We start from the raw sequence: 18,949 nt of genomic DNA, 5'->3' as shown, positions 1-18,949 counted from the left end.
TCTGACAAAAGGTGTGCAAGACCTGTACACTAAAAACCATAAAACATTACTAAAAGAAATTAAAGAAAACCGACATAAATAGAGATATATTTTATTCACGGGTAGAAAGATTCAAATTTATTTAGATGTCAATTCTCCAAAATTCATCTACAAATTCCTAAGGATCCCAATCAAAATCCTAAAAGATATTTTTGTTAGAAATTGATGAACTGATTCTGAGCTACACAGGGAAATTCAAAGGACCTACACAGCCAAAACAACTTTGATATCAAGAATAAAGTTGAAGGATTACTACCTGATTTCAAGACTCATTATAAAGCTATGATAATCAAGGTAGTATGGTATTTGTATAAAGATATACAAATAGATCAAGAGAACAGAGTCACAAGACACAGGAGGGAAATTGTGGGATGACCAATTTGTTTATTATCTTGATTGTAGTGATTTCACAGATATATATGCATGTGCCAAATCCTATTAAAGTGTATGCTTCATGTGCAGTTTATTGTATTGTTAATTATATCTCTATAAAGCTGTCGATTTAATAATGGTGCATGAACAGGAAGCAGGACTTGGTGAATGACTTGATATGGGTGATAGCGATGAGGGAGCAATTACAGATAATGAAGACTCCCAGAGTTTCTCAAGAAATGAAATAAAAATGGTGAAAACTGCTGCGCCCGGGGGGCTCAGTCAGTTAAGTATCCAACTCTTGATTTCGGCCCAGGTCATGATCTCAAGGTTGTGGGACAGAGCTCCGTGTCAGGCTTCGCACTCAGCAGGGACGTCGCTTGAGGAGTCTCTCTCTCCCTCTCCTTCTGCCCCTTTCCTACTCTCACTTTCTCTCTAAAATAAATTAATTAATCTTCTTAAAAAAATGGTTTAGGGGCACCTGGGTGTCTCAGCTGGCCAAGCATCTGCCTTCGGCTCAGGTCATGATCCCAGAGTCCTGGGATCGACCCCATGTTGGGCTCCTTGCTCAGCAGGGAGTGTGCTTCTCCCTCTCTCTGCCCCTCCTCCTGCTCCTTCTCTCTCTCTTGCTCACTCTCTCTCAAATAAATAAAATATTTTTAAAAAAATGGTGTAAACTCCTCCATCATCAGGCAAACCTCTTGAGGAAGTAACTTGTGCATTTGCTCACTGATGAGATTACCATTTGGGCTTACTCTGAAAATTACACACCAAATGGCCAAATTTTCCAAGGCATGATTCCACTTGTTTATTTCTACTCCACATAAAAGGGACAGGTTTGCAATCACCCAACTTAAGAACTGCTCATTTGTTCAACATTTAATTATTGATTACTTACCTTGAGTAAGACTCTACGATAGAGCCTAAAAAGTTAGTGTGATCAATCTTAAATTACCTTCTCTTTGCCAATCCCCAGCCCTTTATCTAACTCCCCCAGCCCACAATAACTATGGCCGCCTGGTGGCCAGGTCAGGGAACGCTCTCATTCAGCATAGCCCTGGCAAGTCTTTCTTCCCATTTCATTCATTTGTTCTTTCATTGTTTTTTCCTTCTGTATTCGTCAAAGTGTACTTCCAAAGTATGACCTCCATCCTCTGTTTACCAACATTCCCACCATACTTAGTTCTATAGCTGCTTCCTCTTCCCTTGCCCTTAGTCTAGTTTCCCTAAAATAGCCTTCCTCTTTTATTACACTTAAAGCCCTGTGCTGATAGCCTGAGGCAGTGTGCTGACAAAATGCCATGTATTACACATAGGATAATACGCAGGAAAGTACTTAGCAGAGGCCTGACATGCTCTGGGCACTCAATAACCCAGGCGATCACCACTGCCAGTTCTGGAAGTATTCCAAGTACCCCCCTCCCTCCAGAAAGTCCACATGGGTCTCCTGCTCTCCAGTTAAGCCTGCCCTAGCAGTCAAGTATTCAAGCTATTCAATACCCTATCTGGGGCTCAGCAACAATTGTTTTCTCCCATTTTCCATTCAACTGTACCAGAGGCATTTTTGTGGGCTAGCCTCGGTGTCTAAACATGTTTTTAAGAGAAAGTGGGTATGCAGTTGCCAACGGCCAACTTAACTGCCCACAAATCAACTCTCATGCAGTCTTCCTGAACAACACTGTCCACATACTGGTACTCACCAAATCATCCTAAGAAAGACACCCAAAGTTTTTGGATACCATTTGTGATAAGGGTAAAAAGAACACCCAAGGATGGAAGCTAGATGCCTGATACTATCAGAAACCTCTTATTTCAGGAATTAAAAGGAAAGTGTCTTATACAGATAGAACTTCCTAATTTTCCAAGTGCTTTTACATCTTTTAAACAGCTTCTGAGGAAGAAGATGAACAGGAAGTGGACACTCCACTCCATGTGGCGATTCAGAAAGTGAAGAAGAGGAAACGGTGCTGCGTGTTGTTCTGGTCCAGGAGCCCTCTCCTAGCAACACTACTGCTCACGTAGCTTTTAAAGCGGTCCTCCTACACATTGCCTCGAGTTCTGTAATGATTAAGTCATTAGCTCAAAGTCACTCAGGTACTAAGTGGCCATGGCCAGGATTCTAACATAGCAGGTCTTTTGACTCCAGGAGAGAAGCAGCCACACATTGTAGCTTTGGGACCAATGGGTGACAGAAATCACAGAATGTAAGTGGTGGAGAGGACAAAGAAGACAGTGCAGTCCAACCCCTTCGTGTTGCTTATGAGGGAACTGGGGAATTGATCTGCTCCAGGTCACAGTTGGTAAAACGCAGGTTCCAGACTTCAGACCTCACTCACAGTTCCTCACTCTGTCAACCACATCTCTTGGTACCTGCAGCTAGCATTCTAGAGCTTTCTCAAGGATAAGAAGTCCTACCTAGAAAAAGGCCTGGATGTCCTAAGATTAGGCTGTGACTTCATTTCTGGAAGATCCCTGTTACTATTAGAACACTTCCAGCCTTTACCTTTTATCCAATGTGCCTTCCCTCCACCAGTCATGACACTCCCTCTAGCAACCAAACCTAAACAAAAGCATGGCCAGAATGCAAATAGGTTTGTGCCCACAACTACAGCTGTGACAGTCATTTCATGCTTATCACCCTGCTGATCTGTGCCTAGGGCTCGTGTGGGCATCAACTGCTTCTACTCCCATGTTCCTTATTATACCATGGAAATTTCCACAAAAATGAAACACCACCAAAATAAAGAAGAGGGCAGGTAGCTTCAGAGATGGGCAGATCTTACTGTATTCACCACTCCTGGTAGAAAGCTGAAACTCTTACCCTCCCGCTTTCCTCCCAGGGCATTAAGTGGCCTCTCCCCACCATGAGGGAACCAAGCAGAAATTGAGGGCAAACTCAATCTCCATCTGCCTTAGTGGCCCAAGCACATAGGTCAACAGTCCATTATGGCTTTCCCATACAGAAAAGACCATGACCAATTCCTGGGTGTTGCCAGTATATATGTTGTTGTTGTTGTTGTTATTGTTTTCCCAGCAAAGTGGGCCAACTTAACTGGTCAGTGAACATCTATTATGGACAGACGTCAAAGAGAAGCTAAAAAGGAGGTACGTATGGCCTCGACCTCCCAGAACATTTAGTCCAGCTGGAGAGAGTGGTCACAGGGCTACTGTGCTGGCAGAAACCCAGGCTCCCACTATTTATACACACCCCCAGTCCTGCAGGAGACTGTGGAAATGACAGTAATGGACAACCGACTCCTGGCTGTTGGGCTTTTCTAACAGAAGGATGACCCGAGGCATGACGGTGACATGACAGCACACAGAGCACAGCACTGCCTTTCCATTTTTGCACACGAAAAAAGTGAGGCCTACAAACAGCCTACCTACAGTAGTAGGTGGGGCAGCTCCTGATGCCTGCAAGGATCCCTTTCCTGGGACCACACAGGTCCATAAGAGATCTATGAAAATGGGAGTTAGGTTGAAAAAATGACCTTCAACTCCCCTGATACCCACTCCTTACATCCAGAAGGCTGCCACAGAGAAGCCATTCCGAAATCCAGATGAGCTGCTGTTCAAGGAAGGGAGGCAAAAGAGGAATGTCTCAGTATCTCCAGAGGAATCCAAGAGCCCTCCACCCACCGTCAGTCTGGCCCTAGGAGGGGAGGATTGAGAGGATTCAATAACCACAATTAAATATCAATCTTTACTTCTACCCTAACCAAGCTAGGCAGAACCAAAAACAAGACTGAAGTCACAACCCATGTGGACTCTTTCTTACCTCCATCCTCACAATTTAAGCTAGAATAGTTCGGAATTGTGACTACAATTGCAAGTGCCTCAACATACCTCAAAGCTGGCTTTCCAAAAAGGAAAAAAAAAAAAAAAAGTTCTCCAAAGAGTTTTTCCTTCTCTAATCAACCATTAAATCAGTAAATGGACAAATCATTTTGGAAAACCCAGTGTAGTCATCGAAAGTCGAATCAGATAATCCATCCCCAGCCCCTCAACCCTGTGCTGCTCAGTGGCACCGTGAAGTGCTTCCTCATGTCAGGTAGCCAGCGCTGACGTCAGCATCACCCCTGCCTGAAACACAAAGCCCAGCAGTGTTTACATTTAAAGGTGTGGTTTCCCATGTGTGGTTCTAATTACAGAATCACTTCATCTACAAGGTAGAAGGCAGCTTCACCCAAGCCTCTCTCTCTTCTACAGAATAGCACCGACCACTTATGCAGCATAACCCGGTCGAAGTGGAAGGACAGAGATGGCGGACAGCAGGCAAGGAGAGAGGGACGAACAGAGGTTCAATCCACTAATGCACCTCTCACTGCGGAGTCCAGTGTCCAAAAGGTGGAGGGAACAATTTCATAGGCAGAACCTGCCCATGTGGTGTTCAAGGTCATAACTGACCCTCCTTTGTACTTAAGACACTCAACACTCCCAATCTCTCCACTACCATGACTGAAACCCCAGGGATCTGAGAAGACCCAGAGAATGCCTTCCCCAGGACAGACAGCCCAATCCTGGAAAACCCTGCCACCAGGAGCGCTTTATCCACAGCACTGGCTTCCCCAGGGAGCCAGCAGCTCTCACTAGCTTTTGGCTCCTCCTCTCTGGGGTCCTACCCCTAGTCTCACTCAGTCACCTTCTGCCTAAGCTGTCGCCACCCCCCACCCCCGCCTGCCCCCAGGTTGTTGAGGGAAGATTTGTGTCTTCTTGCGGTGCTCCTACACGTAACGGTCATCATTTGTTTTTTTATTTCACTTTTGTCTTAATCCTGTTATTTACAAGTTTATCGTAAAAGCGCTTGCCTGAATTTGAGTTATATTCTTTGTTTCTGTTTCTCTCAGACACAGGCGCACACTCACAGCCTCCCCTTCCCCCTAGCAGACAAGTGGAAATTTCCACTGAAGCGCTCAGTGGCTCACGGTGGGTGGGGGGTGGAGGAGGGGGATGGCAGGGATTTGAAACCATGAAGCATCTCAGAGCCCTTCGGAGGGTAGGAAACATCCATCTGAATGCCAGTTTCTCAACTGTATCGGTTAAACCTTGCTGGATTCAGGCTTCACTGAGACAGTGAATTCTTCACCTTAAAACCAAGGAACCCTCTGCATGGAAAAGCCCTATTTCTTTTTATATCTGTTGGGTCTCATACATTTTTAAAACCACTACACCGAGTGCAGGATCCTTACAAATCTCGAGACGCTGCCACTAGAAAAGAAACCTCTAGGCCACTGCAGCTCTGTCCTGAAACCCAGTTGTGGAGCCCCTTCACACAAGAACGGTCAGGATGCTGGCCTGGACTTGATGCTGGCAGGAAAGCACGAGAACATGGAAATGTTAGCTAACAGGAAAACTACAGAGAAGAATCAATCTCCTCTAGAGAGGGTGCCAGCTCTCTTGGAGTAAGCTGCAGACACATTTGGGGAGCGAGTCAGTAAAATTCCACTGATTCACCACAGAGCCAGTTATTTTTGTCATCCTGCTTACCCGTAAATAGAAGGGCATCTTATTTGTAGGCCAGCAGATCTTATAAGCACCTATTCACATTTTAATACAGATGAGAATGGAGAAAGGGGCAAAAACAGGCAAGAAAATCCTCCTTCGCCACGTAAGTGAGCTCCTTTCCACATCCCTTCTGGAGTAAGTCCTATCTCCGTGCAGTAAAATCAGACCTGGTAAAAAATGGGCAAAGCCCACCAGGGGCATCCTTCTCCAAACAAGCACAAGCCCAACACCGAAATATGCACCACAGTCTGTTCTACAGTTCTCTGGCCTCCACCAGAAAGCCCGCTCAGTCTCAGTCCGGCCCCATCTAGTGGAAAGGGAGCCTTACACTAGTACGTGCAGCCCTGGCGTCTGACATTGGAGTGTTTCTGGCAGCGGGCGCCTGCCACCACGACTCAGAAAATGTCTGTCCCTTTTTCGCAACCCTACCACTGTTCCCCTCTGTAAATGTCACATCACCGTCACCTTTTAGACTCTGAGGAATACAGTAAGAATCTTCTACACCAACCTTTCCTTTCTCAGAGTTGATGAAGGTATTAAGGTGAGCATCTGAAGGTACAAAGCAGAGAAAATCTATGGGCCCCCAGGAGACCAAAGCAAATCCAGAGCTGAGAAGGAATCTCAGAACTTGTAAGGCCTACCCCCCACCTTCCTCCCCAGCTGTGAGTCAGGCTCCAATCATTTCCAGACACTGCCTGCAGACAACAGGTGGTGAGTAAGGCCAGAGCCTCCATCTAGAAATCTGGTCCAGAAAACCCAAATTTCCCAACCACCCCAGTGTGGCCCAAAGAGCAATGGGGGCATCTGGTTAATTCCTTCCTGGTCTAATTCACATCACCTGGGAGACAATTTAACTAACATTTGGAATATAACAAGTGTACTTGATTTTTTGGCATATACTGGTCACAGACTTGATATAGTAATAATACCAGTACTACCTCCTCCCCTGGGGAGACTCCCCGGACAACCCTGAGGCAGCAGTATCTCTCCTACCGATGCACTTTTCTACCCTCACATCTTTCTTTTGGGCCTACTTGGCATGTGTGGAGCAGCGGGAGGGATTTGGCGGAAGGAGGCAAGGATGGAGAATGCTAGAGGAAATCACCCAAAAGATGGGAAGCAACTGTAGCAGAGACTGGTTGTCAGCCAGGCCAGGTGAACCCTGCTGTGCTAGGCCCCCGCCCTTGTATCTCTGGCTGGTGCCTAGGTTAGCAATGTGCAGGTAAGTCCCTGACTCGACTGAAAACTCCTTTTGACCAGGAACCACAACAATGACAAGAACCATCCCGAGACCTAGGAATACCACCAGGATATATACATTTCCTCCCATAAAATTTAAGAGCAACAAACACATAATACCAACAGTTACACAATGTGATGTGTACTCTTGGAGGGCATCTAGGCTCACTCGTTAGCCCCCTAAAAAATACCAACCTCAGGATTCAAACCAGCGCCTCACTGAAATTACAGACACATGCCAGGCATGCCTCCAAGGATGTCCCAAGAGTTAAAAACTTTTGAATGCTAAGTTCGTAACAAACAAGTCCACTGTTTCTTTATCACTTCAAAAAATTGAGCCTCTCCAGCACCCAGCACATAATCCCGGCACGTTTGTAACACCCTATGTGGCTAAGTGCAGCGCACACACAGACCTTATCAAGTGAACAAAAAAAGCCTGGTACAAACCTCACTGCGGGTAGTGACCTGAGGGGAGGACTGGCTAAAGTCAAGAGAATATCAGACTACCCTTACGCTCGACACTACAGACACCTGAAACACCACTCAATTTTAAATCTTTACACCGGTAACTCCAAAATACATTGCCCCTCATCTCCTCTTTTACCAAAAGTTACTGTGAAGAATATTAACGAGGGTTACAAAAATAAAAGGTAACAAATAAAGTTGATAAATGAAGGCAACTTACTGAAGGGCTTCTCACCATTATTACACTCACGTATGCTGCGCATCTCTAGAAGGGATCAGACTGTGCAAAGAATCCCACACGTAACAGCTTGTGCGTTCTCTCTCTCTCTCTCTCTCTCTCTCACACACACACCATTTTTTGGTGGAGCTTATCTATATAACTAGTATTTCAAAGACCACACTTTGGAAAACATTACCTTAAACAAATACATACCAGACATTGATTAATCCCAGAAAAACACGTTTATACCATGAAACTCCCCAACTGGGAAGGAGGTTCTGTGTCTGTATACGACACAAATATATGTTACACTTTATGAATGTTGCTCCTCCTTTGCTGAGGAGTCTGAAAGTAGAAGAACCAGAGATAAAATCTTCAAATGTAAATGAATGAAGTGACAGAAAAGAATCCTTGGTGGGGCACACGCACCGTGTCGGGAACCCGGAAAGTAGGGCTAAGTGTTGTCAACAGTTCGGGCTTAGTTCCAGGGCAGTTCGTCCAGGATCTGAATTTACTCCATGCACAAAAGAAAAACAGCACCACCCAACCCCAGCACTGCACACAAAGGCCTGACAACCAATAAGTTAATACAGCGGCTCTCAAAGTGTGGTCCTCAGGAGGCAGCATCAGCACAACCAAAGCACTGGCGAGAAGTGCAAATTCTAGAATGCTGGTCACATTGACCCTCAACAAATTCTCCTTGGAAAGAGGGCAGAAGAAAGCACCCCCAGTGCACAACCCTGAAAGCACATGGATGAAGGAACAGGCTTCTCTCCCTGTTCAGTGCCTTCTAACCAAGAACCTGGCTAATAATCCTTAGCTAAATTTTATATGCTCCTTTCTAAACAAAAAGGCAAAAGGATTCATAGCCTTGCTGTTAAAATGAAACCCCTTTGTGGTTAAGTTTAAAAAAAATGTTACACACCATCTCCATCCCTCTCCGCTATGACTGTGGAAGAGGAATCGCCACTGTGCATTTCACGTTGCCTAGCAACGCCGCAGGCACTCTCTTCAGAGGTGTTCTCAAGAAGCTCAACACCAGCACAAAACAAGGTGAAGCAATCAAAAGACGAAATCTGCAGTATGTGCCCCACCTCGGCAGAGCTTTAAATGCAGTAAGAAAGTCTCAGTGTGAGGCGTGACTGCACACAGGCCTCTCCCGCAGACAGCACTTGCACGAGACCCCCAGCTCTGCGTGGATAAGCGCGGCACCATCCACACTCCGCGCTGTCCACACAGCACTTCGAGAGATGATGTCATTTGATCCCCACGACAACGTGGATGGGAGAACGACCCCTGAGTTCAGTATCCAAGGAAGCAGGAATCAGAGAAGCTAAAGACTTGGTGAGGACCACACAGCTGGCAAGTACCAGAGGGGAAGGAATGGAGTCTTCAACTCCTGGACTTTCCCACTACTAAAAACTGATTTCCATCTTCTCTATCACCACTTCTATGAAACTCAACAAATTCAGAAGATTTCTCCTCCAAACCAGAAATAATGAGTGTAAAACTAACATCATCAGGGGTCAGAGAAGCTTCAGATCAACTCAACAAGCAAACCGGTAACAAAGAATTTCTACAAGGATAGCTATTACTACAGAGTCAAATCTTCGACATGTTTGCGGAAGGTGCTATATACTTTTGTGAGAAAAAATTTCGTTAACAGAATTGTGATTATTGTTTGGAGTACATAAAACCATTTCTCTATTGTGGGTCAGATGCTGTTATGCGCATTACCCAGAGTACCTTTTGCTTGTTACCTGCAACCCACATTATTTACAAAGGATGCACCGAGCATGTGGACCACACATTGCTCACTGAGGCATTTTAAGGCAAAGCTGAAGAAATGTCAAGGGAAAACAGTGTTTAGGTCGACAAGAGAAGTTTCCCGCAATCAAAGGCTTATACACCTGTTGCTCCTCATAGGACTTGTTTTTGTACTGACTGTGGTTTACTATGGGCCAGCTTTACTGGAGCCCATGGAAATCCCAACACCGTGAGCATATACCCGCACACCACCTGGCGCAACGGAGATCTACTGAGAAATCACAATCATTTCTAAGATGAACTAAACAGCATTCTTTACCGCCTATCAAGGACATTTGTCGAGACTCATGAAGAAACTTACCCTCCTCTACTGTGCTGCCGACTGTGGGCGGAAATCTTATAAGGCAGTGTCCGGTCACCCAGATTTTCCAAGTTCCTCACTATTGCCCCTCTGTCCATCAGGGCTTCTATCGTACGTTTCAAAGCAGCAGCAGTCTCTGGCTGTTTTTTTGTTTTCATTTTTAAAGAGAAAAAAAAAACATATCAGAATCAATATAAGAACTAGAACAATTAAGTCTGGCCAGTTCCAATCACAACAGCTCTACTGGCAGGGAAAAAAGCAACAGAAACTGTCCAGCTAACTTAAAATTTAAAGAGAGAGACATTTGGCGTAAGGATATGAGATAGCTCACAGATACGAAGGAAAATCTGAAGAACCAGGCCTTGGAGAGTTCAGGAACCAGAGCAGCTGCAGGGGTCTGGGAAGCAGGAACTAAGAAATGGCTTCTTCAGAGCACCTTGGCCAGGATGAATCCGCGCCAATCATTGTCAGTCCTCGTATCCCATGACTCAAAATCCAAATTCCAGGGGAAGAGCATCCCATCCTCTTGGCAGGACACTTTGATTGACCATCCCACCAGAACCACAGCCAGTGGGAAAGGGGGTTGTCCCCAAAGAAAAATACGGAGAATTATAACCAAAAGGGGAAAAGGACGAGTAAGACCCAATCTCTGCTCTCTTGGAGCTCACAATCTAATAAAGGGATTAACACAAAAAGCCACCTCAGAAGAACCAGAGGGCAGAACACAGGAAGTGACACAGAGACCGGAGAGCTTGTGAAAGAAGGCACATTCAATTGGGAAAATGAATGCATTAAAGAAAAGTTTGAGAGGAGCCCTGAAAAGTGACAATGGGAGACGCAAAAAACCAATGTAACGGGCTCTGAGTAAAGGAGCAAAGGCAAGAACATATGAGTGCACTGAGGAAATAACTCGCAGGAGCTCCACTGGGTGACAGTCAGGACACAGGAGGGCTGAGAGGTAAAAGGCTGCATGCAAGCACATATATACTAAATACCTGATAAAAAAAACAAAATTTGAACAGTACAAAATCCCACCACCCAGAGATCAAAGACTTTAAACACTTCAGTGAACTTCTTTGCAGATCTTTCTCTTTACATATGTATACACAAAACAACTTTGGAAGCAAAGATCCTTTACAGGGTAAACCTGCGAAGATGCAGCTAAGGTAACGTGGAGAACAAGAATGAGGCAGAGACGCAGCAAAGGAGAGGCCCCAAGACAGGGAGGCTGGGAAAATGGTACTGTTACCAACAGCTAGAGGGAAATCTGCAGAAGCTGGTTGGGGACAATAAAAAGATGATTTTGACATGCTGAGTTTGAGCTGCCCATAGCTCCTCAAGGTTGACGTCTCAAGATGTAAACCTTAAGCTCAAAACAACAGGGCGGGTTAGAATTACCCATTTAAGAATCATCTGCACAGAAGGGCTGTCTGAAGCCCCAGGAATAGGGAAGATCGTGGAGGGAGTGTGCAGGGGGAGAAGAGAGCAAGAGAACCTTGGGGGAACACAACCATGTGGGGGCTGACAAGGGAACTTGAAGTCAGAGAAGCAAACAGAAAAGGTAGTCAAACAGTACAAGGAAAATCGGGCCCACCTTGTCATGGAAACTCGGGGAAGACGCAGACTCCAGAACAATAGGGTAGAGGACGAAAAGGAAGCAAATGCCACAGTATGGTGGCGGCCTGGTCACACAGCAGGATGGGGCTAGAAGCTAGATGTCAGCTTTCCGTGGCAGAGGTGTGACAGCAATGAAGGGAAAGAAAAAGAACAGGGGCCCGGGGGACAAAGTTTGAGCAGAATGTCTTAGGAGGGGGCGCCTGGGTGGCACAGCAGTTGAGCGTCTGCCTTCGGCTCAGGGCGTGATCCCGGCATTCTGGGATCGAGCCCCACATCGGGCTCCTCCACTATGAGCCTGCTTCTTCCTCTCCCACTCCCCCTGCTTGTGTTCCCTCTCTCGCTGGCTGTCTCTATGTCTGTCGAATAAATAAATAAAATCTTAAAAAAAAAAAGAAAGAATGTCTTAGGAGGCAGAGAACGTGAGCAAGTTAGTAGTTAAAGGGGAATGAACCAGTCAAGAGGATAAAATGTAAAATGTTTTAAATAACAACAATGGCAATCTGATTTATTGTGTAACTGCTGTGAGCCCAGCACTGGTCTAGTGTTTTATTGTTACATATTTAATCTTCACGGGGGGGGGGGGGGGGCGGTGTGGAAAGAGCAAAGACGGCTTACCAATTTGGAAACTGGGCCCCTGAGAGATGCCATGACTCTGAGAGGCCATGGCAGCTAGTAAGTGGAAGAGCCTGGTGCAAGGGAAGGAACACCAGCGAAAAAAATCGGGGGATGGGCAGAGGATGCCAGAGGACACCTCGGCAAGGAAAAGGGACACTTCTCATCAGACATAATTGAAGGGATGCAGGCAAAGAGATCACGAAGTGCAGGAGTGAACTTAAGGCTTCCTTCCAGTGACTCATTTAAGATCAAGTGAAAAGAATATTGGAGAATCATTTTAAGGGTGCATTTCAGTAACCAAAGAAAATCCACCATTTCTATAAATTTTCTTCCTGACGAATTCTGTTAAAATGCTGTGAATGCACAAAGTATTAGTTTAAGGTTGAGAAATAAAATTTTTACTTTCATCTCACACTGTAGCCCACTAGGGATTTTTTAGATTCCTACTAAAAATTATACTCATGTATTTAAACAGCTTTATGATAAAACAGACATTTCCCACCTACAATAAGAACAGGGGCCCAAATCACTTCACATTAACACTAACCAGGTAAAAAGTCTAAGGCAATTTCTTCTTATCATTGTATACAAACATATTTTCATATAGTTCTAATCAACATGGAGACTAAATTCTTCTCACATTTCACTAGTGCACAGACATTTCCATATTTCTGCAGAAGCCTCACTGGTAACAGCAGGGTAATATTTCATTTCATTAACAATGCCATTCCTTGACCTGGTGCTGCCCCAATTAACTTACGATAAGGCGACAAATAGTCTTTAAAAATAAAGATGTGGGTAAGGTTTTTTTAAAAAACCCAAACTTGGATTACAGTCTTCTGATTAGCTACCCAAATCATAAATTTTAATTTCAGTTTTGCCTGATTAAAAAGGTATATATCTCAATAACTCCTGTCTTGTTTAAATTCCAATTCAAGTGTTTACAGTATGAAACATGCAGCAACCCCCTCTGAAGAGCTTCTGAGATAAAAAATTTTCTTCTGTCCAAAAAAAGGGTAAAGCTACCTAACAAGAATGTAACTCTAGGTAAATATAAAAATACATTTTATTCAACTTTAGTATGTCAAGGTCAAATTGTAGACTGCTACAATGGCCACATTCATTTCACAGAACCTGAAAGTTTTAAAAGAAAGACGGAGGAGCAAAAATATTTCTTCTCGGGGTATCTGGGTGGCTCAGTCGGTTAAGTGTCTGCCTTCGACTCGGGTCATAATCTCAGGGTCCTGGAATCGAGTCCATGTCAGGCTCCCTGCCCAGTGGGGAGTCTGCTAGTCTGCTTCTTCCTCTATCCCTCTGCCCCTGACCTTGCTTGTATGTGCGTGCCTAAGTTATTTACTGTCTGGCCAACCTCTGCTCTACATTGCAATGGATTGAGGGATGCTGACAAGGCCTCAATCCACTAACCCAAAATGTACCACAAATAAAAACCATGAGCCTGGGCCACTGAGGTATGCAGACAGAGAACGCCCCCTGGGATGGGTCATCAGGTAGACACACATGGCACCAACCTACCTGAACAACATCAGCCTGGCCGTGCACATCACCACAGGATTCACAGAAGTGACTACAGATTCACAGTCCAACCACCAAACTCCTCATCTCTTAACCAACCCAGGGTGCCAACTTCAACTTTCCTCATCTGGTGAAACCTATAGCTCTATGAAAACAAAATTCTTTGGCTTCAAAACAAAACAAAACAAAAAGTTCTCCTCAATCCAACCCAGCACAATGTTCAATTTGTAAGAACATACAGCCTACAGGAAATAAATGATCTTGCTGCCATAATTCCCATTCACAAGGTCTCTGAGCCATTTAATTCCAACTATTCTAAGAAAGGTTGTGTGTGCTTCTCATAGGCTTCTCCCATCCCATCTAAAAGCAGCTCCTTAAGACTTTCCTCCAATCCACCATATGGCAATGAAACACAATTTTGGGAAGGCACAGACTGAGGGGCTAAAAACGTTCACTTCAAAAAAACTATGGAAAAGAAACAATGAATGAATGTGAATGGGAACTAGGAAAACTGGATTCCAGTCCCAGCTCATTCACAAATGAGTTACAATCCTGGATGGGTTGTTAAAATTTATTCATTTTTAAACCTGTGCCTCAGTTTTCTCACGTGTGAAATCAGCGGTTCCCAACAAATTTTCTGACTCTACAAGATTCGCACAAACATTTATACTGTAATTCTCAAAATATCCTAGGGACATACAAAGTTTGAAAGTTGTCTCCCTCTCTTTTCTTCTGTGCTCCTCATCCTGATATCCTTATCACCAAAAGTGCCCCGCACACCCCAGGTACTCCGTCATCCCATTTCTGTACAGTACTTGTGGCAATCTGTAAATATTCTTTCATCACTAGAATGTAAGTTGCAAGAGAACAAGGACTTTTGTCCATCATGGACTCAACTGTACTCCCAAAGTCTAAAACACTCCACATATCAGGCAGCGGGCACTAGAACTAGTGGTTAAATAAGTAAATTAATATATCAATTCCACCTCTCTTGCTTGCTTCCTCCCTTTTTTCTCTTGAGGCACCCTAAGTTTCCTCCAATCTCTACTACAATTTGAAGCCACTTTTCATATACAACATAGCTCACTGTCACTTAGTAGCAGCAACACTGAAGCAAGCAAAATGACAATACTAGTTTTTTTCTATTTATTTTATGTAGTGCCAAAATGCTGTTAATACTAATACTATAGTTTAAAAGAATCCAGAATTCATTTAATAGAAGTGAAACTAAATATTCATGTATTTCAGATAGCAAGCCCAAGTATATATGCAAATATAAATATTAAATTTAGACTGTTCTAATTATTTGCTGATAAGATAAAGTACTATCCAAAAAATTTACACTAAGCAATACTTAAAAAAATTCACACTGGACAAAATTACCAATTTTGGTCTTATTATTAATTACTAAAACTATTGGTATTCAGGCTGCAAAAGAAGACTCCGAGAAAATCCAAAACTTGATATATTTGCAGGGCTACTCTGGAAAAAAATAGGTCATATTTTGATCAGACCCTGAGGCTCAGACAGGAATCAAAGGGTACAAATTATAGAGAAACAGAGCTTCAATACGTAAACCACACACTCCTGAAAATTCCAGCTATATTAACGAGATGGGCTGCGACGTGAAGCAGCGAGCCTCCCTCCCATCACTAGAAGTGCAAAGATACAGGATGACCACCGAATCAGTCTTTGCATCAGGTGGGAAACTGGACTGGCTAACTTCTAAAGCCCTTGCCAAGACTAAATTCCAATAATATCCTGGCACCACCCATCATTCTGAAGGACGTTTTGAAGTGAAATTGGGTTTTTAAAAAAAAACTACAATTGCACAGTGGCGAGGAACACACTGATGTCAAGTAAGGTTTGGTTGTACTGCCTGGATTTATATTAAGGCCCCAGCTATTCTACCCACTACTGCTTTTGTAATGATTTCCTGAGAGGGTCCCTAGGAAGCCCAGGCTCCTCAGGCTACATTTTGAAAACTATAGTTCTAGAGATTCTAATGGACAAAGTTTCTACAATAAAGATGAGAGCAAACAGATAGGAAAAATAAAAGGAAGGACGACATCGCTACTTGCCAGCAAAATAAAATCCCCCTTCAGTAAGGTTACTTAAACTAAGAAGTCATGGGAGTACTATAAAGTACCATTGGTCAATAACCAATGTTTTATCTAATTAAACATATGTTCGTCCCAGAAGAGAAGCCTGTCAACAAAATATCTTGTAAATTAGACTCTGGCAACAATTAAGATTTTAAAGCCGGTGGCCCTCAGATGCACTCAGTTCCTACTACAGCACCCTCGCAGCTCAGCAGGAAATAAAAGGCACACAGAATGCACCCTGAACAGCGCACAGCACCTAGTACACCTCACCTTTTTCACTTAACAAAGAGGTGTGCAACTCCCTGGAGCAGGGAAGATTTATGGAAGGTGGAGCCAGGTCAGAAAACTGTCAAAACCTGGGAAAATGTAAATGTGAAAGCCTTTCTCGTTCTCTGCTGCATCTTAATTCCAGGATTTATCTCCTTAAAAAAATTTCCTTGAAATTTTGCATTGAGATTCTGACAGCAATTGAAAAAGAAAACCTGTGAGCACCTTTTAAGAGCAGACCAGGCTTTAAGGGAAGTTCTGTCACTAAGGGACCTTGGGAGAACAGAAGGGACAACCATCTATCTCAAGATGTGTCAAGCGCCGGCCCTGCCTCACGACACCTGCAAAGGCCAACCCTGAAAATGGTTCCACGGGAACTGCTTTACAAAATATTTTTATGTTCAGAGAACCCCTTTTTTGCCCCACAATTTGAATCAACAGTTGCAGTCCTCTAGGTAATTAAGGATTAAAAACTATTAAGCACAGAAGCTATTCTAAAAATTAGTGTAAGATTCAGGAAGGACAAATCTAGAACACTAAAAAAATAAAGCGCTATATAAATGCACGTTCAGACGTGACGACATTGTATGTACTATTATACACTGTATAACTTATGGGTTAAGTGACCAGAATAGTAAATTTTATAGGCTTTTTCAAAGGTCAAAGATAGAAAATGCTTCTAGAAGTAAAACTGTACCGCTCTACTACTTTGCCCATGAATCATATTTACAAGACCATTTATAACAAATATGGACTAACTATCGAACAAAGACTTAACAGGCCTTCAGAAGTGGGGAAGGATGGGAAAAGAGAAGGGAACCAACATCCATACGGTGCACTAGGAAAGTAACAAACAGTAGCATGCACTGAAAAACTTTTTTTATAAGCAACTGTCATGTGCTCTAAAAAGTACCTCAAATTTTAGATTAGAAACTCTGCGTTCACAGTACAGACATATCATGTGACCATTTAACAAAGTTACAGAGCCCTAAAAGTGGCTAAAATGTAGAGCAAGTGAAAAGCACCCACGAATATGGTATTTAATTTACATGATCATCTTTATGAGACCACCTAGAAATCTTTATTGGGGAATAATTTTAAAATAATTTTAACGACACAAATCAGTTGTAAAGAGGAAGCATATTCCTGATGTCTGGAAAAGGAGGGAGAGAAAACTGAATGTGCAGATCACATTCTGTGGGTTATCAGAAATACAGGTTGAACCTGATGAAACTGCCCATTTCTTAAGGCTCCACCTAATTTTTTTTGATCTGGAAACAGTCCTCTCAAAGGCCTCTTCAAGCCAAGTATCTTCTGGGTTGCTCACGGTGAAATCGACCTCCAAAAAGGCAGCCACAGGGATGGGAAACACGAAGTCCCAGCCCTTTAAAAGTTTGCGATACAGACATGAAGACAGACACATGTAGGTAAACTAACTAAAAAGGAAGTTAAACAGAGACAAGACTGACACAAAAAGTACCCATGTTACAAGAACTCCAAAGGAGCAGCTAGCTACCTGTGACTGGTGGGCTAGAGAGGGCGGACTGCGGCCGGACTGACAGCAGAATACTTCTTCCAGAGGCAGAAAGAGGGTCAGTTAGGGCGCTCTCAGAGCAGGTCTAGACTAACAGCAGGACAGAAGAACAGGAAGATTCGGATGGAATTTATATCCGGGGCAGAATCAACATGGGCACTGTGTTCGGTACACACAGAAGCCATCGCTTTTATCCACTCAAGGCAGGTTTTTTGTTTAGCACGTTGCGTTCAGTTTCCTCAAACCTTCACCTACACTACAGGTAAAAATGTTAACTTTCTGGGGGCAAATGGCAGGATATAGGAGTTTCAAATGTGTACACCTTTAATCCCACAGCCACTTCTAAGAATTTACTCTGAGAAAACTGCCATAACCATGCACAAAAACTTAGGTATAAAAAAATCTCACCATAAAGTTATTAGGACAGTGAATAAAAAGGTAGTTGTCCATTAATAGAAGACTGGTTCACTAAATTATTTTCAATGAATGAATCAGTATGATACAACCACTTAGAAAAAGGATGTTGATCCTTATATAAGACATAAAAATACTGTAACAAAATTAAAACTCAGCATACAAGGTCAATCCATATTTTTTTTAAATAAAAAAAATACTTATGTATACATACATGGAGAAAAGGTCTGGATGAATATACAGCAAAATGTTACTATTTTTCCCTAGCAGTAAGAAAAGAGGACTATTCTGTTTTTCTTTTTTCTTTACACTTTGCTTTATTATCTGACTTTTTACAATGAGCAATAAAAGGTGTTTTAGAAACAAACTTCTGTTGAGAAATTCAGTTTTGTTTTGTTTTGATTTTAAAAGGATTTCTTCCAAGGAAAAAATCAGAGAGGGAGACAAACCATAAGAGACTCTTGATCAAAGGAAACAAACTTGCTGGAGGGGAGGTGGTGGGGGATGGGGTAACTGAGTGATGGACATTAAGGAGGGTATGTGATGTAATGAACATTGGGTGTTATATAAGACTGATGAAACACTGACCTCTACCTCTGAAATTAATAATACATTACATGTTAATTAACTTAATTTAAATAAATAAATAAATAAATAAATAAATAAATAAATGGATTTCTTCCCCTTAATCTGTGCCAACTGTTTGTTATCTTACTATGGATGCCATAATTTGCGAATACTGTGTTGAAGTCCCAAACCTGTGCCTCAAACATTTGGAACTCATTTGCTGACTCCACATCCATATAGATTTTTAATAATATAATAATCAGAGAGGTATCGATGGATAGCTCAGTGGTTACTGGAAGAGACTTGCAAGCTGTACTTACAGCATATGA

The 18,949-nt window shown here is 43.1% G+C and overlaps 1 protein-coding gene across 1 annotated transcript in view; it reads right to left on the bottom strand.

Moving 5' to 3' along the window:
* MRPS6 (mitochondrial ribosomal protein S6) overlaps window positions 1–18,949 on the bottom strand; it is a 63,553-nt gene that overhangs the window by 4,168 nt on the left and 40,436 nt on the right. The window contains exon 2 of the mRNA XM_045785573.2: window positions 9,969–10,108. Coding sequence (XP_045641529.1) covers window positions 9,969–10,108 — 140 coding nt within the window. The remainder of the gene's footprint in view (window positions 1–9,968; window positions 10,109–18,949) is intronic.

Source organism: Ursus americanus, chromosome 4 (assembly GCF_024610735.1).
Source record: "Ursus americanus isolate L20-20 chromosome 4, mUrsAme1.1.p, whole genome shotgun sequence".
In the NCBI taxonomy this organism is placed as follows: Eukaryota; Metazoa; Chordata; class Mammalia; order Carnivora; family Ursidae; genus Ursus; species Ursus americanus.
Note: the sequence above shows the minus strand (reverse complement) of the source record. Positions and strands in the feature narration are given on the sequence as shown.